This window comes from Physella acuta, unplaced genomic scaffold (genome assembly GCF_028476545.2).
Source record: "Physella acuta isolate Inbredline_101_S28 unplaced genomic scaffold, ASM2847654v3 ptg000679l, whole genome shotgun sequence".
Lineage (NCBI taxonomy): Eukaryota > Metazoa > Mollusca > Gastropoda > Physidae > Physella > Physella acuta.
The window spans coordinates 23127-49341 of NW_026732198.1; the positions used below are offsets into that span (position 1 = coordinate 23127).

The 26215-nt window shown below is 33.5% G+C and overlaps 5 protein-coding genes and 1 long non-coding RNA gene across 7 annotated transcripts in view; 3 read left to right on the forward strand and 3 right to left on the reverse strand.

Annotated features, from left to right (window-relative positions):
• Positions 1-26215, reverse strand: part of LOC131949242 (proton myo-inositol cotransporter) — a 48147-nt gene that overhangs the window by 15489 nt on the left and 6443 nt on the right. The window contains exon 1 of one of the 2 annotated variants that reach the window (XM_059311046.1): positions 428-549. The exons of the other annotated variant lie outside the window; for it this stretch is intronic. The gene's annotated coding sequence lies outside the window, so the exon portion shown is untranslated. Of the gene's footprint in view, positions 1-427; positions 550-26215 lie in introns of those variants that run through there. 2 annotated transcript variants of the gene reach the window in all.
• LOC131949247 (NADH dehydrogenase [ubiquinone] 1 alpha subcomplex subunit 5) lies at positions 532-9573 on the forward strand. Its single transcript, XM_059311056.1, has 5 exons — positions 532-649; positions 6205-6249; positions 6711-6827; positions 8758-8823; positions 9337-9573. Exons 1-5 carry the CDS (start codon positions 629-631, stop codon positions 9439-9441), a joined length of 354 nt encoding a protein of 117 aa, XP_059167039.1. The 5' UTR covers positions 532-628; the 3' UTR covers positions 9442-9573.
• LOC131949248 (uncharacterized) lies at positions 11854-17983 on the forward strand. Its single transcript, XR_009388139.1, has 3 exons — positions 11854-12339; positions 16872-16981; positions 17291-17983. It is a non-coding gene; the product is annotated as an uncharacterized LOC131949248 (long non-coding RNA).
• Positions 19774-21623, reverse strand: LOC131949245 (uncharacterized). The gene is made up of 2 exons (XM_059311054.1): positions 21599-21623; positions 19774-21157 (listed from the first exon to the last, which is right to left on the reverse strand). The coding sequence occupies exon 2, from the start codon at positions 21154-21156 to the stop codon at positions 20647-20649; it is 510 nt and encodes a 169-aa protein (XP_059167037.1). The 5' UTR covers position 21157; positions 21599-21623; the 3' UTR covers positions 19774-20646.
• On the reverse strand, positions 20231-20560 carry LOC131949249 (piggyBac transposable element-derived protein 2-like). Its single transcript, XM_059311058.1, has one exon. The coding sequence runs from the start codon at positions 20558-20560 to the stop codon at positions 20231-20233; it is 330 nt and encodes a 109-aa protein (XP_059167041.1).
• Positions 23064-25796, forward strand: LOC131949246 (thioredoxin-like protein 4B). The gene is made up of 4 exons (XM_059311055.1): positions 23064-23198; positions 24342-24505; positions 24831-24982; positions 25359-25796. The coding sequence occupies exons 2-4, from the start codon at positions 24374-24376 to the stop codon at positions 25522-25524; spliced, it is 450 nt and encodes a 149-aa protein (XP_059167038.1). The 5' UTR covers positions 23064-23198; positions 24342-24373; the 3' UTR covers positions 25525-25796.

The following is a 26215-nucleotide window of genomic DNA, read 5'->3' on the forward strand; positions in this document are numbered from 1 at the left end:
CACGATTTGCTATATAAACAGCAGCCATTTGTAAAATAGAGTAGCTTCCCCCTGAATCTGGCGCTAAAAGCTTATAAAAATAAAACTTAGACAAGATGGCTGCTATAGTAAATGAGCATGGTTGCATCTGTTGGAAACATCGCTAGTCTTCATTTATTACGGAAAAGTTTAAATTCAATTGTTTAAAAACAGGTACATAAATGAATCAAGGAAACATTTTTGAATTTTTTAATACATAAATCCTCCTCAAAATGTGAAATAATTATTAAAAATTTAAGGAGTCACCTGTTTTTCACATTACAAATCGCGGGCGATTTTACGTACCCAAAACGATAGATTACCAATAAAGTTATTAAATATTAGTTAGTACTACTTAGATCTAGATCTAGTCTAGAAAGAATCTGGTCTAGATCTTATCTAAACCTACACTTAACAAATAAAAGTGTATCTAGATCTAGATCTAGATTCTAGAATCTAGAGGGAAGAGTTAAATTCTTAATCAAGATTAGATAACTTGGTCTAGATCTAGACTCTAGGCCTAATCTAGATCCTAGATTGAGTAGATTTGGAAAAAATATTTAGGGGAAAATCCATTCCACATTTTTCATTGACCTTCACAACAAACAAAATGGCCGGAGTTCACAAGATCGTGAGTGTTTTTTTTTTTTAAGAAAACCATTGTTGTAGACTAAGATACTTATGCACGATCTAGATCTAAATAAAAAATACAATAGATAGTTAATACCAAGATATTTTATCATTCACAATAATATGTAGGTACATTAAGAGCTTTAAACCACAATTTATATGTCGACTCTTCTGCATTCACGTTTCCGTGACTTTTGTAGGCCTACGGCAGGCTAACGGCCTAACAGTTAACTGTTCAGTTAACACTAACAGAGTTATAACAAAAATTACAAAAGTGTTATAATAACACTTTTGTAATTTTTGTTAGTTGGGTAAAACTCCGGATGATTATAGATACCAGTGTCCGATAATCATAATGGAATCATCTTTAAAATAGGCCTTAATTAATAGCCATAGGGGTGTTGGTAGGCATTTCGACTTCCGCTGTTTCGATTCGGTACGACCACATCCTGACTTTTTCATGGTACTTGTTGAAATTCGCCATTTTTTAACATGTTAATTCTCGCCATCGGTATCGAAGAATAAAATGTATTCGATGTGAATATTTGAGTTGAATTTCATCTTTTATACATACTAATAAATGAATTAGCTCCCGTTTTACATTGTCCGATACCGAAAGCGATCACCGATAATAGCAAATATTTGTCGAAATGCCAACGCTACCGAACTGGCGCATTGACAACTAAATTTCAGATATAAATAATCCTTTAAGTTGCATGAAAATAGGCTTAAATAGCATGCCAACCATTTGGATAAATAGAAATGTCGATTTGAAGGGTTTTTAAGCACGGGCCAATAAGGAGTAGCGCGATAAAACTCGTAGGGGTAGGAACGAGAAAGCATGCGTAATTTCATAATGGCGGCCGGGCTACGAGATATTAATAGATATGCGCATACGATGTTTTTTAATTAATAGCTGTTTGTTTTTAAATGGACTGTTACAATAAAATGGGCTTTAAAATAAATATAATGTAGATCTAAATTATTAGATTAAAAATGGAAAGAATGTAATTAGGCCTAATTGCTGCCTAAATAAATTATAAAATTTTAAATTAGCCAGATTTTTATTAACCTTCTTAATACCAGGTTAACTAGATCTAGCAAATTAGCATTAACGAATTGCAGATAAATAGATTATAAAGGCATTTTTAAGTAGAAAAAAATCTATATTTATTGTAAACAGTTTAAAAAAAATAGAATCTAGATCTAGATCTAAATGGAAATGAAAACAATAATGGGTCTAGAGATGTGTAATAATATATATATATATATATATATATATATATATATATATATATATATATATATATATATATATATATAAACTATTAGGCCTTAATGTAAATACTGACAGGCCTATCTGTAGTATCTAGATCTATAAAGTACTATAAAGGGCCTAAATTAAAAATGCCCAATTTTATAAGCTGCACTGCATTACAGTTTTAGTTAAAGGCAACTATAATAGAAAGAAAACATGAACACTTTAATTAATGTCATTTAAGAATTTATCAAAGGATACGTCAACTTCACTAAACATTTTATAAATAAGAATACTGTGAAATGTCAATCTTTGAGTTTTAACACACCTCAACACTTTTCATCAGAAACATTACAAGAACCAAAATTTTCTAAATTAATAATAACATTTTTACCATGTTATACACGGACACAAATCCAATGTTTATGGCAAATCGTTAAGTATCTTGATCATATTGTGCTGTATTTGACTTGTAAGTTCTAACTCTATACATTACCTGTACAATATGTATACTAGCATTCTTATTACTAACACCAGAATCAATATGTAAAGTTTAATCTTTATTTTTATAGTAGCAACAAAGAAGTGTAACATATTAGCCTGTAGTTAATCATCATAGTCTAATTGCGCTGTACCATATTCAAGTTCACTATTTATAGTTTTCCTCTAGCTATGTTTATTTTACTTGCATGATTGTATTTTTTACATGCTCTAGTCCTAATATATAAAGTTTCATGATGGTATATGGAATAGCAACCTAGCTGTGCAGTCTGGAAATCCTCTTATGGCAGTCACTATAGAACAGTGCTACACCCCTTAATTTAACTTCATTATTTCTAGTTACCTCTTTTCTAATTTTTATTTTATTTGTAGACTTCTATTGCCTATATCATTGAGTACAAATGTGCAAAGTTTTATCATTATATCTTTAATAGCAACATTGGTATGCAAGTTTAAAGCCAATCACACGTCTGGAATGCAGGTTACAATGAAACATAACAAGTTAAACACATAACTTTGAAAATTCATATAAAAAAAACTATTAGGCCTAGAATGATAAATTTGATATTTTTATCAATGGGGTATATTGTAGGATTAATCTGGGTCCATTTTATCATTCTATGATAATTAGGAAAAATTTCCCAATAGGCCTAGGTGTTGGGTTGTTAGTTTAGTACTAGATCTAGATCTAGTACTAGTATTGTAATCTCGACTAATTTTATGGTTAGAAATTAGGGTTAGGCGTATGGTTGGACCAGGGTTGGGGTTAGGGTTAGGGACAGGGTTAGCATTGACATTAGCCAGCCATGTGTGTATTTACTATTTAGTTAACTACCAGTAACCTAACACCCCTTTTTTAAAGAAGATTCCATTATCAGACACCGGTGTAAACATTCTCCCAAAACTCCATTTTTTATATTTAGTAGCTTTTCTTACATGATTTCTAGATCTAATCTAGATCTAATTCTAAAATTTACCCAATTTCCAATTTAAACATGACCAATGAATGATAGACATCCATATTAATATTTTTATTTAGGCTAATCTATTAGGCAAGAATTGTGATTTTTTTGTTTTAAACAAAATTTACTTAATTTAATATTGGCCGATGCTAGCCAGAATAAGATACGCCATCGCGGCGATGTTTTTGATGGTACTGCGCATGCGTTTGTTTACAACTGCAGAACCCTAACACCAACCCTAATCCTATCCCTAACCCTATCCCTAAGTCTATCCCTAACCCTAATCTTATCCCTAACCCTAGCCCTAATCCTAACCCTAGCCCTAATCACTAATCCAATCTCTAACCCTAATTCTAGCCCTAACCCTTGCCATAGGTCACTGCGCATGCGCAGAGCTATCTTTTGCAGACTAAGTGGAGACGTTGGGGAGAAAAATCTTCTTCCCAGTAGTCACTTCGAATTTACTTTTGTGAAACCTTGAGAAAAATCCAAATTTAGAATATTGAATGTGCTATGTTCATGTGTCAATTGGAATTTTCATGGCAATGGGTGAAGTACGTAAACGTAATTCACAATCGCAAGGCGGTTAAGTTTGTATTGTCACAAGTATCTCCCAGGCATCTATATATATAATTCTCTTCTTCGAGCCGTTAGAAAACAAGCTGCAAACGCTCTCCCTACCTCCCCACCCCTACATGGTTTTAGTGAGCTGTGTTCACTCTAAATGTTTACAAGCAGAGCCAACGATTTTAAACGTAGGGGGGGAGGGGGGGGAAGGAAGGGGGGGGGTTATGGTCCTTAACGAGCTACTTATAGTGTTTTAAAGAAATATTTTCAGTGTCAGCGTTGGTACTGTCGAATTCACAAATTATGAATTATTGAAAATTAGAAACAACTAAATAGCGGCGTATGTTATGCCGCGGGCCGGCTCGTTATACTATAAATAAACATTTATAAACTTACAATGACCCCAAAACTGAGGCCAACACAATTTCAAACAGCTATTGCCCGAGCTATGACGTATGCTAATAATTAACTAAAGTCAATGTGAACCCGCGACCGTGTAAGGATTTTTCTCCCGCTGACAATCACACGATATTTAATTGGAACAGTTCTAACGCTTTTTATGTTGGTTTTTTTTTTACCTTTTCTAATTAAAAATCACATTTATAAAAAAATAAGTAGATCTAGTGTTGTCTTAACGTTTTTGTGTGTTTCATTTGTGTTTATATAAAATCCGCTCAACTGGAGGTGAACGTGAAGCAGGGAATAAAATACACTAAAATGGAGTTTTACCGTTAGTTGTTACTTTTGTGTGAGTTAGTCAAGTGAGTGTCACAGCGTCACTGTGTGTGGGGTGGGGGGGGGGGGGGGGGTTGTTGAGGAGGCCACCCAGTTGACGAGAATCCTTATAATATTGTTGGCATTGGTAAAATTATTTTTTTATGTGACTTCATAGCAGATGTAAAAATAAAACTTTTAGGTAATCTATCATTTTAGGTAGATGATCTATGTAAAACCGAAACCGCCCGCGACTAGTAATGTGAAAAACAGGTGACTCCTTAAATTTTTGTAATTATTTCACATTTTGAAGAGGATTCATGTTTTGAAAAAGACAAAAATGTTTCCTTGTTTCTTTTATGTACCTGTTTTTAAACAATTGAATTAAAACTTTTCAGTAATAAATGAAGACTAGCGATGTTTCCAACAGATGCAACCATGCTCATTTACTATAGCAGCCATCTTGTTTAAGTTTCATAGCGCGAGATTCAGGGAAGGCCACTCTATTTTACAAACAGCTGCTGTTTGTATAGAAAATCTTGCTGTTTAATCACTGCTGTTTAAAGTTAATTTCTGGCCCAATTTGATATATTTAGCCATTGATTTTGGTTTATTATTCATTTATCTATAATAGGCCTTATTTGACACAAATGTATCACAATATACTTCTATTAAAGCCTTGACAATGAGGTAACTTTTTCGTACATTACTAGCCGTGGGCAATTTTACGTACCTAAAACAATAGATTACCAACTTTTAATAGTACTAAAATCTATCAAGTATCACCACTCCCAAAATCCTAAAGGATTCTCGTCAACTCGCTCGCCTCCATTAATTAATAATTGATAGGCCTAAACAATACTAGGCCTATATATTAGCCTATACAATATACATAAAAACAACAACATAATATTAATAGGGATAGCTTAGCTATGCCTACAACTTATAAAAATAATTTGTGAAGTTTATTACAAAAATTATAATCAGATACCATTTAAAAACAGTGGTCTCTTGATATTTATATGCCCTGTATGTTTATAGTGCTGTAAATTATCTGGTACTGTCTGTTGAGTTTCGTAAAACATAGATCTAATTGGTCTAATTGTTTAGGACAATTTTGTACACTACATTCTACAATCAACATACTTTATTAGAACTGAATGATGTAACATTTTATGCCGGATCCTATAGCATCCGTGACTGTTTGGGCCTGGTTCTGAAAAGAAAGCCTTAGACCCGAGGCAACCAATGTTATAAAAAATAATTTTTGGCTAGATTAACAAAGAAGTAAAAAAATTGAGCTTGTATGTGTAACCTGTCGTAATCCCTCTTAAAATATATTGAGATTATTAATACATAATCATATGCTGTGCTTCATTGGAATTTAATGTTTAAACCATAAGTCATAAGCAATTTAGGCCTGTATTAATTTATTTATTTTTGGTCTATGAAAGCTACGTTTCTTATTTTTAAAGCTCATTATATAAAGCTCATTTATTTATATTAAATTTGGCTGTAGATGATTAAAATAATATTCTTATTTCATTTTTCTAGACAACTGGCCTTACAGGCCTTGCTGTGTCCAAGCATCCTCATCAGGTATTCTTGTTTTTAGTCTCTTTACATTTCTTATCTTACTAAACATTGGTTATGTGTGTCTATTTTCTCCCTTCTGTTGATGTTGCTTTGTTACTTAAATAGCCTTATCCATGTATTAGAGTTGCAGATCTACCTAGGTAACTAAACCATTTAGAGATGTCTTGATTTAATGCTCATTTTTTTCTGCGCATTGCTAGATATAACAGTCAACACATAGTAAAATGAATCATTACCATTGTGGTGAAATATTTTTAAAATATTTCACTATTACTCTGTTGGGAAAATTTCCCTTTTATAACTTCCTTAAAATTATTCAAAAAGATATTTGAGCAAACTTTTTGCTATGACAAGAAATATTACAAGATAACTCAGTTCACAAACATTGGGCATTTCCCTAAGTGTTCTGAAATTAGTTTTAATAACTAATAAACTAATATGAACATTTTTCTTTTTCTTTACAGTCGTTGGGAGTGTTGTATTCACAAATTTTGGGAGTTTTACAGAAAATGCCTAGCAATGCTGGATACCGTAAACATACGGAACAAATTATTAATGAACGTTTAAGTTTAGTTAAATCAGTAAGTATTAAAGATTTTACTCTCCAGACTAATCAAAAAATGTTCTTCTAATCTTAGATAATTCATTAATAATACACAAGGTAAATGTTTTTATCATTAATTCTTTAGAAAAAATCTCCTACATTCTTCTTTGGGGTAACTACCAAAACAGTACAAAGAAGTATAAAAAATCTTTGATGCATAATGAAATGGCACCGTTGTATATACTGTATTTGCCTAAACTTAAATTAATTATTTAAGAATTATTTAAGAATATTAATTATGCATATAGAATTATTTGCATACTTGTTGATATAAACATTAACATGTCCAAATAATGAGAATAAGTCTGGTATTTTACTTCATTTTAGAAAATTTTCACCTGATCGATTCATCACGACAGTCCACCACAAGCACATTAACCCACTCTACAAATTAACTATAACTATAAATCATTGAAAATATATATATGGTTGCATTTCTCTGGTGAGATTAAAAAAATAATGTTGCCAAGCATTGATATGATTCAGTGATCCATCTTATCGTTAAGCAAAAACTGTAGGCTTAAAGCATATCCATGGTAGAACATAGACTGGTGTGTTCCTGACTCGGCTACCTATGAAACTTATGAGCCTAGAGCCAAAGTTCATGTAGCAATGCAGTTGGACGAACCCTTCTCACTGACAAAAAAATGCCATTACATCAGGTCAATGATCCCTACAGCCACTATTGGTGTGCTGTGACTTGATGCTATGGAAAATGTTGACTTTATGCCTTTAAAGCTATGAGTACATGCAGAGAGATGAGCGCAAGTTGAATATAGAAATTTTGTTAAAAAAAAAAAAAAAAACATAACAGCAACTATTTGTAGGGACAAACCAACAATATTACACTTTAGAACAACTGTTAATGAAACACTACAGCATTAATTTGCTGTGAAATCTCAGTTGTCAATTAAAAAAAATAAGTGGAAGGTGTAAACCACTTTGAACAGATAATCTTTTAACTATTGCATTCAGGAAGTCAAACAGTAGTAATATTTTTTACATTCTTGCTACAAAGTTGGATATTAATTATAGTACTTCACATACAGACTAGAAGAAAAATGCACCAGGATACATTAATTTAACTTGTTACCTGTGCACTACATTACCATTAGAAACTGGCTTCATCAAACCAAGGATAGGTGTAATTTATACCCAAAAAAAACTAGTTCACATTTTTTTTTAGCTTTTATTCTGAATTAGATTGAGGTGAATTGTGTTTTTTTTTATTTTTTTTATTACTCTTTTGCTACAGGATTGTTTCTTTTGGATTGTAGCAATGTGTAGGAGTTTGCCATCAGATTTTTCTTTTCTATGCTTTCTATACTGATGATTAGTATTTCTCAGCAGAGATTTTTATTCAGAAACACCTCACAAACTCAACATAGTAAAATATATAACATCAGTTGTGGGTGGCAGGGGTCGGCGTGGTCGAGTCGGTAAAGCTTATGGTTGCTAAACCGAAAAGTCTTGAGTTCGAACCCTCGGGCAGATGAGGCTCGTTAGCTGGGGACAGCCACTCTTCTAGGAGAGACAACTCCAAAATTAAACAACTGCTGCCTTGTAGATTATTCTTGGTTGGACAAAGGCTATGGAAGCAAATCCAAAAAGAAAAAAGCAGGCTGAAATCGGAGTCAATGGCCTCAATGGCGCATAACCAGTTGACACGTAACGCTTAATTGTGTTGGAGGCGTGGTCGAGTCGGCAAAAAAGCTCATGGTTGATAAATTCGAACAGTCTCGAGTTCAAACCCACTGGCAGATAAATCTCGATCCCCTTCGACACTAATAATTAAGAACGAAGAAGAAAAGAGTTGTGGGTGGCTGCTTGCTTAACATCTCATGGATTATTGTTCTTTTTTGTTGTGTTACTAGTGTTTACATTTCTTTTTTTTTATTCAATTAAAGGAATCAGATGTATCAAAACTAGAAAGTAAAATCAACTGTGGACAGATTGAAGAAGTTATCAAGCAGGTTAGTTCAGCTGAAAGCTTTTATGTTTGTCATTGATTGATTTATACATTAGGTCAGTAGCGTAGCGAGGGGGGGACGACATATGTCCCCGGGTGCCGACCTTAGGGGGCGCCAAAATGGGTTGGAAAAATAAATTGAAAGGTTGAGGGGGATGCAAATTGAAAGTTTGAGGGGGGTGCAAATATAAATCTCAGGGGGGGGGTGCAAATCGAAAAATTTATTCCCGGGCGCCGGGAATGGTCGCTATGCCTCTGCATTAGGTCCTCTTGAAGGGCTTAAATTCTGTGCCATACATACTCAACTAAACAAATCTTTTTAGACCTGACAAAGTCTGTGCTTTATTGAAATGTGGGAATGGCCACACTTACATTTTAACGTCTCTTTCTTTACCTTCCCTCCCTCCCACATTTTCTTCATTTCACACATCCATAAAATTGGGTTTCTTTTTATATTTCAACATATTACTAATTATATATATCTAACTTTTTGAGATTTTATATTATCTATTTATAGGCTGAAAGGGAGTTATCCTTGGCTCGTAAAATGCTGCTCTGGAAACCATGGGAACCTCTTGTTGGTCAAGCTCCACCAAACCAATGGAAATGGCCTCTGCCGTAGATATTATAACATTAATACTTGTTTATAGATACTGCTAGTGTTTTTTCAGTCAGGTTACAAATGATGTTTATAGAAAATTAGTTATTATAAGTTGTTAGAAAAAGATGTTTGAGTATTTGTGAGTTAAAGTAATATGCACTGAAAGTGATGGATGATTAAAATTCTCTTAAAAAGTCTGAATTGTGATGTTTTTATTACTTAATATATAGTTGTAATGTTATTTTGTGTTTTCTTGTGCTTATCAAGACTGTTGAATTATCAACTTTTCCTGTTTTTGCTTGAGACACATAAGGCAGAGGAGATTGAGTTAATCCATTTCAATGACCTCAGCATATGAGGGGATAGTGTAGTCAGCACTATTACCAGCCGCCTTTGCTTCCCTAGCGTGAGGCAGGTATCCATCAGAGCTGGGAGGACTTGGACCTCCTACATTATTGACCACGGTGTCTGAACTTGAGATTTAGCAGTTTGAAGCTTTATCATTTAAACCACAGCCCTCTCAGCAAATTATCATTTATTTAATTAACCTACAACAATATCCTTTGACAACATTCAATTTATTGACAACAATCAACATTATCCATGGCTTTGTGCCAGACAAAAGAACACACAGATTCAGCTGTTTTAGATTTCTCCTCAGCTCTTAAAAGCTGTGTTTATGCTGGCAAATTATCTGGCCTCAGTGGCCTAGACTTGACTATGATTACGATGTGGGAAAATCTTGATAATCAAAAGATAACCCAATACAGTCAGCACTCCAGTTACTTCTTGCTTGATTTTAGTCTGACACTTAGGAAATTTGTTTGAGCTACTCCTGCTTACCTTACGAGATGGAGGTTAATAATATAGTTACACATTTGCTGGACCCTTGCTGTATTTGTATAGTTACCAGAAGCTTGTTTTCTGTTACTTTTATAATAGGAAAGGTAAATGTATATATATATTTTTTTAGACCTGGGGAGTTTTTGACACAGTATAATTATAGTATTTAAATATTGGACTTAGGATAATTCTATGGCTGCAGGACAATGCCTAACCATAGGAATCACATAGACAATAAAGGAAAGGGGTTCAGGCAAGTGTGATGGGGGGAGGGGTATTATAATAACTAGTGGCGTATGCAGAATTTTGTTGGAGTGGGTGGGAGGATAAGTAAAAAGCTGTATATACATACATATATTGATATTAGGAGGGTCCTTTTTTTCAAAAGTTTGATTTTTCGATGGGACACACCCCAATTTGGTTTCATTTACTGTAAAAAATATCAGTCAAAATATTTTTCAGATCGGATTAAATTTGGGGGTCGTAACCAGAGTCAGAAGACTAAGCATTTGTCTAGATTTAGCATACATTAAGATAAACATATCAAATAATATATATAGTAGCCTATATGAATATATTAATGTATTCTTTATAGGTCTATGCAGTGGCTAGGTAGTGTGTAATACCTAAAGGTGTCAACCCCCCCCCCCCTCTAAAGAAAAATTATGCCTTGTTAATTTATACATATGTAGGTATGTGTATATGCATATGTATGTAGATGTATTATTAATTGTTTTTTCTGGAAGCATTAATACAAGTTTTGAAACTATGCACTCTGGGATGACCTCTTATAAAGTCATCTCTCTAGACTTACGTAAAAGTATTTGTTTGATATTTTTTTTTATCATTTCATTAAATCAACATATTGCAATTATAGAAGTATTAAGCATAACAGTAGTTACTGTTTGTTATGTTATTGTTTTTTCTGTGAAAGTTGTGATTGATATCACCCCTCCCCTTATGTCTAATGGCATTTAACGCTAACAGTTACTTATTCAACTATTTTTTCCTCAGTAAGTTGTCAGTAATTTTCAGTTTGTTTCAATTTTAACTATGCACAGCTATTAGTAACAATGTTAATTGATAGTTGGTTTTCAATGCATTGTTTTCTGTATTGTTTCACCCCCCCCCCCCCCCCCTTTTAGTTTCATATTCAGGCATCTTTTTGTAAAACATCTACCCCCCTCCCCCAAACGAAATAGAATTTATACAGACAATATATATTTTTACCGGTGTCCGCCCCATCCCCCCCCCCCCCTCATCCCACCAAACCTTGCCAGGGTTTCTTAATTATTTTTTGCATTGAGTTAGGACTAGGTTAATTAAATAATAAATAATGTCAACCGGTTTAGTCAACTCCTCCCCTTATGACGCTACTGGGCCTATAGTGCTCTAGACATCAAGTAGGCCTACAAAAGTATACAAAGGCCTACATATTAATAGATAAATTCTAAAACGATTTTTAGACGTAGAGTTGTTGATTATGTTATAAGTTATAACATACTAAAGTACTGACGAATTTAGTTTAGTTGTCACGTGTGTTGATTGAGCAAATGTAAAAAGTTATAATCTCCGTAGCAACTAATTTCTTGCGCATGCGTACTACATAGGTTCCTGTCATGAAAGTTTCGCCTGGGTAAACAATCAATCTCGTACTTAGGCACGTATTTCTGTGACCTAGACCTTTACCTTTATAATCATAACAGTCATTTTCAATACATCAGTTAAACTTAAAAGAGAACACGCAGAATTAGCTTACGGGTTTGTACTGGTAGCTGTTGCCAGTGACACAGCAGAAAAATAACAAGACTATATATATAAGACACAAATTAATTCAAGCTCTCATTTGTTGAATGAATCTGACGTTGATCTGACCACCGATTAGATTACAATAGTCACAATACTTCACAAACCACAAAAGTAACAAAACCAGAATCTAGACCTGCTCATATAACGAGTTACTGTTGCTACACTTCCGTACCTGCCTAACCTGTTGACTCGTAAAACAGCACTAGATCTACATTAAAATGTGCATGAAAGTTAAGTGCAGCAAATGTGGCAAGTTCACATGGCAAGGTAATGACAATGTTGTTACAGTTACAGTTACAGTTAAATTGAGTTAATCTAATAAAATGTATTAAAAGTTAAAAATACGTTATTAGTAATTTTATTAGTATTAATAAACTAAACTCTAAATTTAATTAAAATTAATTAATCTACCCTATCATAGGCCGTCATAGGGTCCCTATGTTTTTTATGTCCCTATCCTAGATATGTAAGCCCTATTTATTTAATATAAGAGCCGACCCACAGCGTATCATGACCCACAGCGTATCATACGCCGCTATTTAGTTGTTTTATTTTCTACTTTTTAGTAATTCATAATTTGTGAATTCGACAGTACCAATACTGCCACTGAAAATATTTGCTTTAAAACAACTATCAGTAGGTCGTTAAGGACGATAACCCCTCCCCCCCACCCTCCTTTCCCCCAACCCCTACCCTGTCCCTCCCCCCCCCCCCCCCGTGAAAGCAGCCTCCTCTTAGTTACCTCCCCTAAGTTTAAAATCATTTCAAACTAAATTATCTGCCCCTAATAGCCGTCACTAATCCCAGCTCTACAATTGTAAACATTTAACGTGAACCACAGCTCACCAGACCATGTGGGGGTGGTAGGGATATGCTTAGAGAGGAAGAGAGGGGGCTGCTATACGCACTTACAGCATGGTGTTTTCTAGGGTATCCAAGAAGATAATTATATATATAGATAATATATAATACATCAGTAGTATTCAGTAAGCCTATGTATTTTATTTTAGGTAGTTTCTACGTGACATATTATGATACATGTAGATCTATACACTAAGAAATGTGAAAGAAAGGTGACTTCTTAAAAGTTTTAATACAATTATTTTCAAAAAAGAAACGTACAAGAAACATTTTTGTAACATTTTAGAACATAAATCCTTGTAAAATTGCAAAATAATTACTTCCATGTCTAATAATAGTAATGATAATAGGAGTGTGAAGTGTGATTCTTTAAAATTAAAAAAAGTTAGAAAATAGTTCACCTTGGTATTTAATTGAATTAATATTGAATAATTTGGTGTGGCAGGAGGAATACTTTTCTTTGTTATACAACCAATGATGGTTTTGAAGTCACTGGCATTTTTCACTAACCCACATAACAAGACTACCTTTTGTATCTGTTGTGATTTTATTCTCGGTTTCAAAATGTTCTAATTAGCTTGTTTAGACTGTCATATAATAAATTTGTCCTACTTAGTACTTTCCACCTGTCTAATTAACTACAACAGAAGAATCTGTTTTATCAGAAATTGAATTTTTATTACTTATTTTCCTATTGTGCCTAGCTCTAGGTCTATATGCTCTGAACAATCTAATGAACCCCCAGCAACATGTAGTGTCTGAAGCTGTTCAGTTTGGAGAGTGATCTGTCTCTCATACTGGCACTCATAGTGCTTGTCATTTTTTTTTACATCCCTAATGCTTGATCTGTAATTTTAAGAAAGAAAATTATTTGGATTCCTCTGCAACTTTCTCTTGCAGGGTGTGGTATGCACAAGGACGCAGTTTTAAAAGATGTACCACTAGAAGAACGCTGCCAGTGTCAGCACAGTCGATGTCAAATTTTGTAGACCACTAAAATACATTGTGCACCTGTCAAAACTTTCTATTTCGGCTCTTGTGAAGATTGTGTTGTAAACCTGGCCTTGACATTGTTAACTTGCAAGTTGTATTCATTCTACAGTTCACGGATTGTAAAACTGGTATTTGATATTCATTCCATCATGTCTGGATGTTGTGATTCAGGTGGAAAATCCTTTTCTCTCTATCTGTAATAATATATGCTGTCTCTACAATATTAATTAAATAGGCCTGTGACCTTTCATTAACTTATCAATGTAGAGGTATACTGGAATCCACTTATTCACTGATTTTTTGTTCTTAACCTTTGTATTATCTTCCCCTATACATTTGCAGTTCTTGCCTTTAATTTAGTGGAATCACATTTAAAAAAAATTAAATCAGACCGTTTAATTGAGAAGAAAGTGTAAGCATTTATTGAAAAGTATTAAGCATTACTTTCAAATAGGTTACATAGCAAAGTATCTCAAACTAAATTAGTAAATATTGAATAAGGGGGTTGTTTATTAATACTACCTTTTTTTTTTGTTACTTTTTTGGTATCTCTCCTCACTGTCAAAGTCAGTTTTCTGTTATGATAACCTTGTGTCAGTAACATTTTTTTCAAGAATAATAATAGTGTTTCAAAAGGGATGTAACAAAAACAGTTATGTAGCTACTTTTACATTACAAAAGTGTCTTTTATAAAGCATTGTATTTTAAATATTTAAATAGATGCTTGGTTTTTTTTATCAATTATTTTTTATCATTCTTGTGCATAATAATACAAGGTGGTACAAGTTTTCAATATTAAAATTGTTTTAAAAATTGCATTGCAACACTTTATTTGTAAATGCTTAAAGAAGTAAAAACACTTGTTGTAGGTTGTGGAGCTCATGTTGAGCAAGTGATGGCAGGAGTTCCTCCTGTGTATATTAATACAAGGTGTAGCTAGTCTCATAACGCGAGTTGAATTACCTCCCCTGACCCGCTTTTTTATGGCCACTTTCTAGTTCGTTTTTTTCGATCGCGTCTCGGCACTGTTGCTAAAAATAGCATTCGCGCAATACCATACGAGTAAATCTGTTTGGCGTCTGCTACACGTGATAGATCGTTGAATGGCCGACAAGCTGATATAAAAATTATTGCGACCGGATGCGATTTTCGTGGAAATTGAGCTAGATTTAGCAAAAGACAGCTATATTTGTGTAAAATATTATTATTTATACTTCTACTTACACAGATATTTTGATAACTGCAGTTCAGCCGTCCATTTTTCTTTTAAAATGTATCTTTAGAATTTCTGTACCTTTTGGCAATCGGTCAGGAGCATTTGCGCACTAAACCCACCCCCCTACGGCAGATCCGATTTTTTTCCCAGTGAACTCGTACTGACCTCCCACATAGCTAAGATAGTACATTGATACTGATGGGAAAGCCTCTAAATCTGTATTCCTACTAGAGATCTAGAAATAAATCTAGATCGTGGAGTTTTTATAATGACTTTAAATTGAATGTCTCCAGTTTAAGATATTTTTTTTTCAAAACATAGCTACTTTTAGTACTATATTTAAGTATTTCAAACCCTTTTGGTAGTTTTTTCTTAAACTTAGACCTAGATCTAGTGATTAGATATCTATATTTTGTACTTATAACTTGCAGGCCTATTAAAATAATAATAAAACAGTTTGCTTGATAACTTCATTAGGTCATTTCATAAACACAAATGTTATAAACATATAAAAATCACAAAACCATAGGTAATATCTGAATTCTGTAGCCTACCTTACATTTAGGCTAATACTGAATTAAAAAGAAATTACATTAAGGTTTGAAATTAATACAACTTGTAATTAAGAAAGAAAGCTTCAATTCTAAATACTACAAGATATAATAACAAACAATGAAACAAATTCAAAGCTTTTTTCAACCCATTTAGTCGAAAAGATTTTTATTTTTTCCGATTGACCAAAATAAGTTTTTAAAGCTTAGGCCTAATGTTTTTACAAACATAACTCAATTTTATTAGGCCCCTGTAAACATTAATTAAGATTCCTCTGTAGACAAAGCAATCTATTTGGCAGATGAAGTAGAGTTCATGTTTCTTGACCTCGGCATATGAAGTGATTGTCCGTTTGGTCAGCGATATTCACAGCCGCCTTTACTTTTTACCTTTAATTTCCCCAATGTATATCAGGTACCCATCAGAAGTGGGTGGACTCTAATTGAATTTTATTAAACAAACATTTTGATATAGGCCTAGATCTATAATCTATAACATTCCAAACAACATCTGTTCTGTAGAATTTACCTTTCTGCTTCCAAATGCGGTATTTTCCAATTGAAAATTCATCACAAAACATACAATAAATTATATAAATGGCATTTTATAAATTTATATAAACTATTTACTTTCACCTTGGTGTAAAAAAATGTAGGTATAAGGAAGCAAACTGATTTCAATAGTAAGAAAGAATCATGTCTTTTCTTGCTTACTAGCTTTAAAACAAGTGAATTTGACTTTTTACCTGCGTTTTTGGTCGCGTTTCTATATATTTTATTTGCGACACTAAAAAAATTATATTTAATCAACCGATTATGCTAAATTAATAAAATTGGTACTGTTGGATTGCATTTTTAAAGCTCTACAATTATATGCTATTCTTTTTATAATTTGAAGAAAATTGAATTTATATGAGACTAACTACAAGGTGGAATAAGTTTCCATTATTAAAATCACTTTTAAAAACTGCATTGCAGCACTTTTTTTGTAAATGCTTAAAGAAGTAAAAACACTTGTTGTAGGTTGTAAAGCTCATGTTGAGCAAGTGATGGCAGGAGTTCCTCCTGTGTATATTAATACAAGGTGGAATAAGTTTCCATTATTAAAATCGCTTTTAAAAATTGCATTGCAGCACTTTTTTTGTAAATGCTTAAAGAAGTAAAAACCCTTGTTGTAGGTTGTGGAGCTCATGTTGAGCAAGTGATGGCAGGAGTTCCTCCTGAAGAAAGGTGCCGCTGCCCCAGGGACAAAAAATAAACTATAGTATTTGATATTACATTCCGCAAGGTAGGCCTATAGTTTCATATCTTACAAAGTATAAATTGCAAGGTTTTTTTTTGTTGTACATCAAAATATTTGTAATTTTTTTTTCCAGTGTTTTCACTTAACAATTGAAAAATATAAAGTGTTGAGATGAAAATAGGTGTCAAATACAAATTTATTTAACCATCTTGGAAATTCATCTGAGCAAAATTGCACTATCAATAGCCATGTCATTTTAAAAAAAAGATATAACCTCCATATTTTTAATGAATTTTTTTTTTAAGGGCAATATTAACTGCCATTCTAAGAGAGGAGTTACTGTTTACTCCACAGATCTGTTTGATATGTAGACCAGCCCTTCTAGGTTATGTTGACATAGTGCAGTGAGGATGCAGTTGGTTGTTTACCTGGGAGAAACTTTAAAAAAAAAATCAGCTGCAACATAAACAAAAAACCTCTCACAACTCAGGAAGTTTACATTATTTTAAATTGTATTGATCTGTTTTTATTTCATCACTTTCTTTTGTATTAAATTAGTGAAAAGGTATTATGATGCAGTTTTTTTTTTATACATTTGCCTTATTTATAAAAAAACTAATCAGTGCCCATAAATTTGGAAATGCCTTGCCAAGTTTGCATCTCAGTCATATCTTTATCTTTCATACTTGTATCACAAATTTTCTTTGTTTGTAGTGACCATATTACCTGATAAAACTGACAGCAACCTAAGAAATTTACTTAATAAAAATGAGGAAAACTCTTTATTCAGTATATCTAGTGTTATTTAAATGGCTACATATAATTGAACAGTTTAAGTTGTATTTGAAATATGGTGTGAAATGAAAGCCTTGTTTTGTGTGAATTTTGAATCAAATATTTTATCCACCTCCATCGTAAAGTAAAATAGTTGAATCAACAAAATAAAAAGGAAACAAAAATTGTGTATTATTTTTATAAACTGATGTGTGATATGCTGTGCTTTTACAATATCAGAATGCACTATCAATAAAAATGTGTTGAAGTATTCATAGTTGTTACATTGTTTTGTATGTTTCATTGTATGTTTTCACCATATTTGTTTAAAAGAAGTTTCACCAACACACAGTAACAATACTTCTTTATCATCTCAGTGTGGTTGGCTTATGATGGCTCAACCTCCAGCATTTTGCAAATTCACTCGATTATTTATATATTTGCTTTGAAATACAAAAAGTCAATATTTTCTTTGTTCTTGAATGAAATTGAGTTTAGGAGTTTACTCTTTATTGAACTTTTCACACAACATAGCTAATGAAAAGTTGTACCATTTAAATTCAAATGGGTGGTATTTTTTTATATGAATTGTAAGCCTTAAGTTGTCCCAGCGACAATTGCAGATTGAAATATGCTCTGTGTTAGTTATCGCAAGAAAAAAAAAAGGGAGATTTACCAAATTAATAACTACAACTCATTATTTCGCAGTTTAAAAAATGTTCTGAAATATTTACACAATTTATAAATGGTATATAATTTGCTAAGTTCATTGAAGGCATACACCAGAGGAGCCGTGCCAATAAGGATGAGCTGTCACTCCCCACTCTCCCCCCCCCCCCCCCCCCTCGAGTAATGAAAACACACTTTTGCTGAATCACCCCCTTTAACTAAAATACAAAACCAAATTTATTTAATCGTATCAAAGGGAAATAACAAAGTTAAGCTGAGTTAACCGAAAATATTAATAGGGTTGTATCCCTTGGCACAGTAGCTACTTTATCACGTTTTCATTCAAGAACAGGAAACAAGAACAATTTGTAAAGTAAGGCGCCTTGTTCTTGCCTATCACTTCAGTGGCGTAGCGAGGTCGGGTGTCACCCGGTGCGGCACTTAATGGTGTCACCCCCAGAGGCGTAGAGACCCTTCCCGGGGTACAAACTTTCAATTTTCGATTGCACCCCCCCCCCCTCAAACTTTCAATTTGCACCTCTTAAAAGACTATTTAACACTCGAATTAATCACTTAATTAAGTGGAATTATCATTTTTCTCTATATATTTTGCTATTTTTTGCCTTGTTGTCACCCCCCCCCCTAAATGGTGTCACCCGGTGCGGTCCGCACCCCCCGCCTTCACCTCGCTAAGCCTCTGTATCGCTTAAGTTTCTAGTTTTGGGCAATTAAGGTTTATATTTTCTTACAGCTGAGTTTATTTTCGTTTTTTAGTAGGAGCTATGGAGACTTGGCTTTTAAAATTTTTAATTAAACTTATCACAGAAAATAAAAGGCGCTTAGGCGCCTCTCTACACACTATTCCGATGAAAATCTGTCCAATTTACGAGAAAAAAAAACACCAGCTTTGAACGGGACAAGCGCTTTAATTGGTTTCTGGTAAAATAATGTTGCTCTTGTACAAATGATGTAAAAAATTAATAGTTTTAATCAAAATTATAAGTAGAAACTTGTAGGTGTCTCCACCCCCCCCCCCCCCCCCCCCCCCCACATGTTTACAGCTCAAATAAATTGTATTTTTCTAATCCCTTTTGCAACCCGTTAGTGTGAGCCATGGGTGGTCGCCCTTCTCAGCCACCGGCTATACGTCACTTAATTATTAGTGCAATTATTGATTTAAAATAAGGTACGGTACAATTGAAGAGGAATATCTACTAACTTAGCCCTCTGAGGCTCAAATTATGTTGCAACGGTAGGAAAAATATTTCATTTGGTGTACATGCATACTTTTAGGATAGAAATCAATATCAATCATAAAAAAATTACAATTTTGACCGTGACCTACTTTTCCAATTCGTCCCACAGGTGACCCACTGGGCTTTAGAGGTTATGAAAATACAATTATTCTTACACATAAATATTTAAAATGATACATTTGTTTTAAACTTTATAATACTTTATTTTAATTTTGAACATTTCAATCATTCATGAGCTAAAATGAAACTCCCTGAAGCAGTTTCTTTTCTCTGTGAAACAAAGAAAAACATTACACTTTTCACAAACATTGTTTGTTTTAAGGCTGCACAATCTGCATCGTTGGCGATTGTCATTTTTTATTATAAAATGATTGTAGCCATCTGTTGCTATTTGTGGATTGGGCAGAAGTGTTTGCAGTCGTCTTCTTTTTACAAGGTTTTCTTTACTGCACTCTGCAGATGGCCGCCCCCGTTTCCTTTCACTGGAATTTTCAAACTGAATAAGAAGTGTTGCTAGCCTGGCTTGAAATTTTCGCTGGTTCATTGTGTCCCGTTTTGAATATCCAAGCAGACCAGTGACACGACGATAAGAAAGTCAGGCATTCACAAGCATCATTCTAATGGTCTGCCAAAAAATGTACATGTACCACCGCTTGGACTTAATGCGGTAGGAATTTTTGGCCACACAACAGTCATGAAGGTCTACCCCTCCCATGTTTTCATTGTACAGTTTTATAACTGCTGGCCTCTGTACTGGGACATACATTGATTTGGATTTTTCAAATCGACTAACTGGATTTCTGGGATCTGTACCAGAGAATGTAGATAGTACATTGACAGCTCTTGTGTCGTACCAACGAACAGCGACTATTTTAGTGTTTTTTTCTATGGACTGGTCCATAGTACCACGGCCTTTTTTCTTCATTTCAGCCTCATTCTGAAGATTGATTCCTGGTATACGGTTAGGTCTGATTGTGCCTGTATAATGAATACCTAGCTTCTGCAATTCAACTAAAAGAGCCATACCTGTAAAAAAGTTATCTGCATAAATTTTATAATTGAATGAGGGTTGTCCAGGTACATTTTGTGGCAAAGATGAACACAGCTTTTCTCCACACTGTATTGATTAGTCATTTCAACTAGAAGATCTAACATGTCCTCAGTCAGAAATTCTTCAAAGAACTGCAGAGGAGATGGCAGTTCATAATGGTCTGGAAGTTGCAGCTTTTCACCTCTGAAGATGACATCCGGTGGCTCAAATGTTGTTTTGTGCCAATGATATGTTTTTTTTTTGGTTTTAACTGACTCTGGAGTTTCTAGCAACTCATTCTCATCTGAGTCTGGTGTATCTGCAACACCAACTATTTCTTCATTGTCATATTCATTTGCTAAGGTGTATAATTCATCTTCATCATCAGTGGATGATACTTCATCTTCTAAGTCGCTTTCATTATGGTTAATAGTATCTAAAATGTTCTTTACTTCACTTGTAGTGTAGAACGTCTTGGAGGAATGTGCCATTCTGTTAAGAAGAAAAAACAATAATTATTTACAATTTAAAAAAATACATTCAAATATTTAAAATAATCACTAGATCTAGGTAGATCTAGATTCTAGAACTAACATTCTAGAATAGATGCCTAAATTGTGTAAATAAAACCATACCTTGCAAATGAATTAAATAAATATAAAATTTAATTGCTAAAAAAATAAAAATAAAACTATTTTTTTGTTTGTATAAATAAAACAACAAAAACCATATGACAATTTCAGAATTTGGTTACATTGAACATTGTGCTCCAGTAACCATTAAAGCCCACTGGGTCACCAGTAACCCAACAAATTTTGAACGTCTAAAACTAAAAATTAGCCGTACTTTTTATTAATATTGACATTTAAAGTTTTTAATTAATATATTTTAAATTAAAATAAAACGTAAAAATAAAAAGTATTTATAACTTACCTAAAATGATGTTTTTATTCTTCAACTTCAAAATCAAGTCGTGAACTGTATTTTTAAATCTGCCTGGGAGCCACCATTTGCAAAAGGGAAATGACTTAGTAATATTAAAAATAAGACAACAGAATTAACTCCCTTGTGTACCACAGTATGAACAATGGGCTTTAGAGGTAAAAAATATTTTAAAAATGCATTTTGTAAAAAAGTGTGAAGCTTTCAGCCAGGTGGGTCACCGGTGACCCAGTGGGCCTCAGAGGGTTAGTCTAATATCCCAGTTTGGGTCTAAGTCATGAGAATAGATAATTGCGAAATCTCTTTAGAATATATGCTTCTTAACAGAAAACGCGACCTTCGTTCTGTATTTGTAGAAAGGGGTCATCCATAAATTACGTCACGCTTTTTTTTTGGAAGACTTTTACCTCCCCCGGAGTGGTCTAGCGGTAGAGAGCTGGACTGCTAATTCCCGTAAGTCTCGAGTTCGAATCCGGGTTCAAGTCAGTAGACCGTCCCTGAGTCCACCCAACCCTGATGGGTACCTAACTCACGTTAGGGAGAGTAAAGGCGCTTGGGCATAGTGCTGACCACACTATCTCTTTATATGCCAAGGTCACAGAAACAAGTGAACTCTATTCACTTGCCCCATAGACCGTCAGGTTTCAAAGGGAAACTTTACTTTACTTTTTACCTCCCCCCTCCCCTCTGTCACACAAAAAGCCATACCCCCCTTAAAATGACGTCATACATCAGCCTACAATACTCCCCTCAAAATTGCAGTTGAATTTTTCTTTAAACATCGATAATTTTTCCAAAATCTTGTCTGAACTATGTCAACATGTAGTATTTTAATCAATTTTCTGTTATAATTTATTAAAACAGTTTTCTAAAACGCAAAATAACAGTTAAAATTCGTTTTCTAACATTTCTGTTTATAATGCAGAAGTGTGACGTCCCACCATCTCACCCCCCCCCCCTTTCATCACACACCGTCACAAAATTACGGACCTACCCCCCCCCCCCCCCTTTCCCCCCTACGAGTGTGACGTCATTTGTGGACGACCACAAAGGGAAAGAATATAAAAAAAGATTATTCCACATTTTTATATGAGGATTAGGTTAGGTTTGCCTGTCGCCCCTCCTAGGACTTCGGCCGCTGACAAGAGCTTTCCAAACGTCTCTGTCCTGGGCTAGTCTCTCCAACTGTCCCCAGGTGTTTCCAATCTTCTTGAAAGTTCTTGGTGTCTTCTTCCAGGTCACGTCTCCAGGTCTTTAATCTCTTTATTGGTCTGCCTCTCCTCCTCCTGCCCAACAGCATTTTTTTACGGACATATTATAATATGGTAACTAGACCGAGATATATTATATTTATTATTTAGGCTACTGTTCTGTCTGTAAATCTTTTTTGGCAAAATTTTAAAACTTTATCTGGCACCAAACCAGCTGTTCTCATTTCCACAACACAACACTTCCTTGCCTTAAAAGTTAAACATTAAACAAGCATACTAGCTCTATACTCAACTAATAATTCTATAGATTTAATCTAGTAATTATTAGTATAATAGTACTAAATCTAGATCTATACTGAGTCGACTAAAGACTAGTGAAAGTAAGTTCAGAATATCTAATCTAGATCTTCAAGATTCTAGAATTTAACTAAGTTTTTAGTTAGATCTAGATCTATTATAGTAAATTACTAAAAAATACTAAATATTAAATAATTAAATAACTAGGCCTAATTTAAGTATTTTAAGACTTACTAAAATTTAGTACTAAAATCACTAAATGCTGGCAACTGAATTTACTACACACACAGTACATACATACAATACATAGTCATAGACCATAGACATACTGATACAATTAATCTGTCATAGTGTCATAGTATTGAGTATTGATGATAGTAAGTACATGTCCACCTGAAATTACATTTTTGTAACTTTTAATTTAAAAGAAATCCTCCTACAAATGTGAAATGTTAAATGAGTTACCTTTTTTTTTCACATTACTAGTAAAAATACTAGCCTCTGACAATTAGTTGAATTAGGCCTAATTATTATTCGTGTAATTAATTTTTTTTTTCCTACCTAAAGCCTAAAACAAAAGATTACCTAAAATTCAGTTAACTGTAGTTTGAAGAGTGGCTGTCCCCAGCTAACGAGCCTCATCTGCCGAGGGTTCGAACTCGAGACTTTTCGATTTAGCAACCATGAGCTTTACCGACTCGACCACGACGACCCCTACACTCATGTCCTATTCCATGTACTTCATTTCTAATTAGCAATGTAAGCCTAGGCCCAAGGCTAAAACTAATTGAATTAGGTCTATTGATTCTAACTAATATAAACTCTAGCCGTGTAAAAATATATCAATAAAAACAAGCAAAAATATAATTGGCCTAATTAAAATTAATCATATAAATTAAAATATTAAAAATAAGAATTAACAAAAATGACTTTGACTGAAATTTGAACCTTTAGGATTGTGAACAGCACTGCTGTATACTACTGTATAGTATTTTAGTATATTAGATGTAAATTAATTACAATTAGACCTACTATTTAGTACATTTACAGTGCATGACAGTGAACTAAGTTAGAGCTGCAGAAATGTATTTATTATTGATTTACTTTCAACCTTTTTTCAATGAACCTAAATATATCTAATTATAAAATTGTATTTTCAGTATCAGTTTTGACTGAAATAGTTCACTGAAACTAGTATTGTAACTAATGTATCTACTGGTTTTTAGGTTTTATTTTTGGATGTCTAAAGTTCTTTAAGATGAGTTACCTGCTTACAACATTATCATCCAAAAAAGAAGTCGACAAAGTCATACGTGAAACTGAAGATGTTGTTTTGGTATTGAGATTTGGAAGAGACACAGATTCTAGCTGTTTACAATTGGATGACATTGTGAGTTTTACTAGCAACTTTAATGATTTCTTACTAAAAATGTTAGAGATCATAATTTTATTAATTTCTAAGGCGAATGCTTTACCCTTTTGCTTGATTTCATTTTCATGGTACCTACATTTAAGGACACATTTATTTACAAAAATTTTATCCGATTTAGATAACATGATTGAGTATATTTGATTACTTTGCTTCATTTACTGCAGTAATACTTAAATATATTCATTAGTTTAAATTTTGTTTATCATTTTACATACAATCTACAACAGCGCAATTTTATGTATGATAGCCATATTTGTTATGTTTAAAATATTTTATTTTTTAGCTCTCAAAAACTGCAGATGACTTGGCTAACATGGCAGCAATATACTTAGTGGAAGTGGATAAAGTGCCCATCTATACTCAGTACTTTGATATATCCCTCATACCTTCCACAATCTTTTTTTTCAATGGTCAACATATTAAGGTTGATTGGGGGTAGGTGATATATTTTGTTACACCTTTATCTCAGTGAAGTTCCCTTTCAAAGTTGATGGTATATGTGGCAAGTGAAGTAGAGTTCACCTGTTTGACCTCATCATATGAAGGGGTAGTGTGGTCAGCACTATGCCCAGCCCCCTTTACTTTCCCTAAGGGAGGTTAAGTACCCATCATAGCTGTGTGGACCCAGGGACGTTCTATTGACTTGAACCCGGATTCAAACTCAATGCTCTCGGGTTAGCAGTCTAGCTCACTTTTTTTTGTCCATTACTTAATTTAAAAATTGAAGTTTGTTGTCTAAATCTTATAAAAATAATTTTGTGTAAGGAGTATATATAATAATTGCATTGCACTTTTTTTAAAAAAATTTCAGAACACCTGATCACACCAAATTTATTGGTAGTTTCAAGCACAAGCAAGATTTTATTGATGTTGTTGAAGTAATATATAGAGGTGCAATGAAAGGGAGAGTAATGGTTAGGAGTCCATTAGATCCACAGGATGTTCCAAAATATCACTTGATTTACAAGGATATATGAAGATTTAAATTGTACCCATATTTCAACATGACCAGGACAAAATACTGGAAAAGCAGCCACACTGTTGAAGCATAATTGAAGACAAAGGTCTCACTATCATTTAGCTCTTATGGTGCTACAGAAAGCACTTATAAGCAAACACAATATGCTTTTTTGTTTCCAGCAAGTACCAAATAGGAAGCATTTGCGCATAATGGGAAATGTTTGAATATTTTAAATAACAGAAATCTGCAAATCTTCTGTTTTATTTTAATACAGGAATTTAACAGCCCAACTGTTAAATAAAAATTCCATAAAAATAAAGTTTTAACAATTTTTAAAAAAATCTTGTCATTTTTTTTACTGATTGAGCAAAGTATATGGTCTATAAAAATCAAAGTATGTTCACAGCACGATGGCTTTGTCTAATATAAAAATCCAAACGCCTGAATGGATTGAATTCACTTTAGGCACACTGGTGCATTTAGCACTGGGAGTGTTAACATGCACTTTCTGGCTTAATTCAGTGAAATTCCAAATTGTTTTAAATTTTTAAAATATTTGTATAGGTCTTCATAATTTAAATATTCTGTGCTGGGTTCAACGCTAGAGCTTATTTATGATATATATTTATAATGTATACCCAAAACCCTGGCAGCGGCAGGTATATGATGAATAATAAACAAATTATGGTCCAGATAATTCTTTCCAC

What these genes read in the sequence shown, in the direction of transcription:
- LOC131949247 (XM_059311056.1), top strand. Translation starts at nt 629, where the DNA reads ATGGCCGGAGTTCACAAGATC. An exon ending in GTTTAAGTTTAGTTAAATCA is followed by an intron (nt 6,828 to 8,757) that starts GTAAGTATTAAA and finishes ATTCAATTAAAG; the next exon opens with GAATCAGATGTATCAAAACT. An exon ending in TTGAAGAAGTTATCAAGCAG is followed by an intron (nt 8,824 to 9,336) that starts GTTAGTTCAGCT and finishes ATCTATTTATAG; the next exon opens with GCTGAAAGGGAGTTATCCTT.
- LOC131949249 (XM_059311058.1), bottom strand. Translation starts at nt 20,560, where the DNA reads ATGAAGAAAAAAGGCCGTGGTACTATGGACCAGTCCATAGAAAAAAAC.
- LOC131949245 (XM_059311054.1), bottom strand. Translation starts at nt 21,156, where the DNA reads ATGGCACATTCCTCCAAGACGTTCTACACTACAAGTGAAGTAAAGAAC.
- LOC131949246 (XM_059311055.1), top strand. Translation starts at nt 24,374, where the DNA reads ATGAGTTACCTGCTTACAACATTATCATCCAAAAAAGAAGTCGACAAA. An exon ending in GTTTACAATTGGATGACATT is followed by an intron (nt 24,506 to 24,830) that starts GTGAGTTTTACT and finishes TTTATTTTTTAG; the next exon opens with CTCTCAAAAACTGCAGATGA. An exon ending in CATATTAAGGTTGATTGGGG is followed by an intron (nt 24,983 to 25,358) that starts GTAGGTGATATA and finishes AAAAAATTTCAG; the next exon opens with AACACCTGATCACACCAAAT.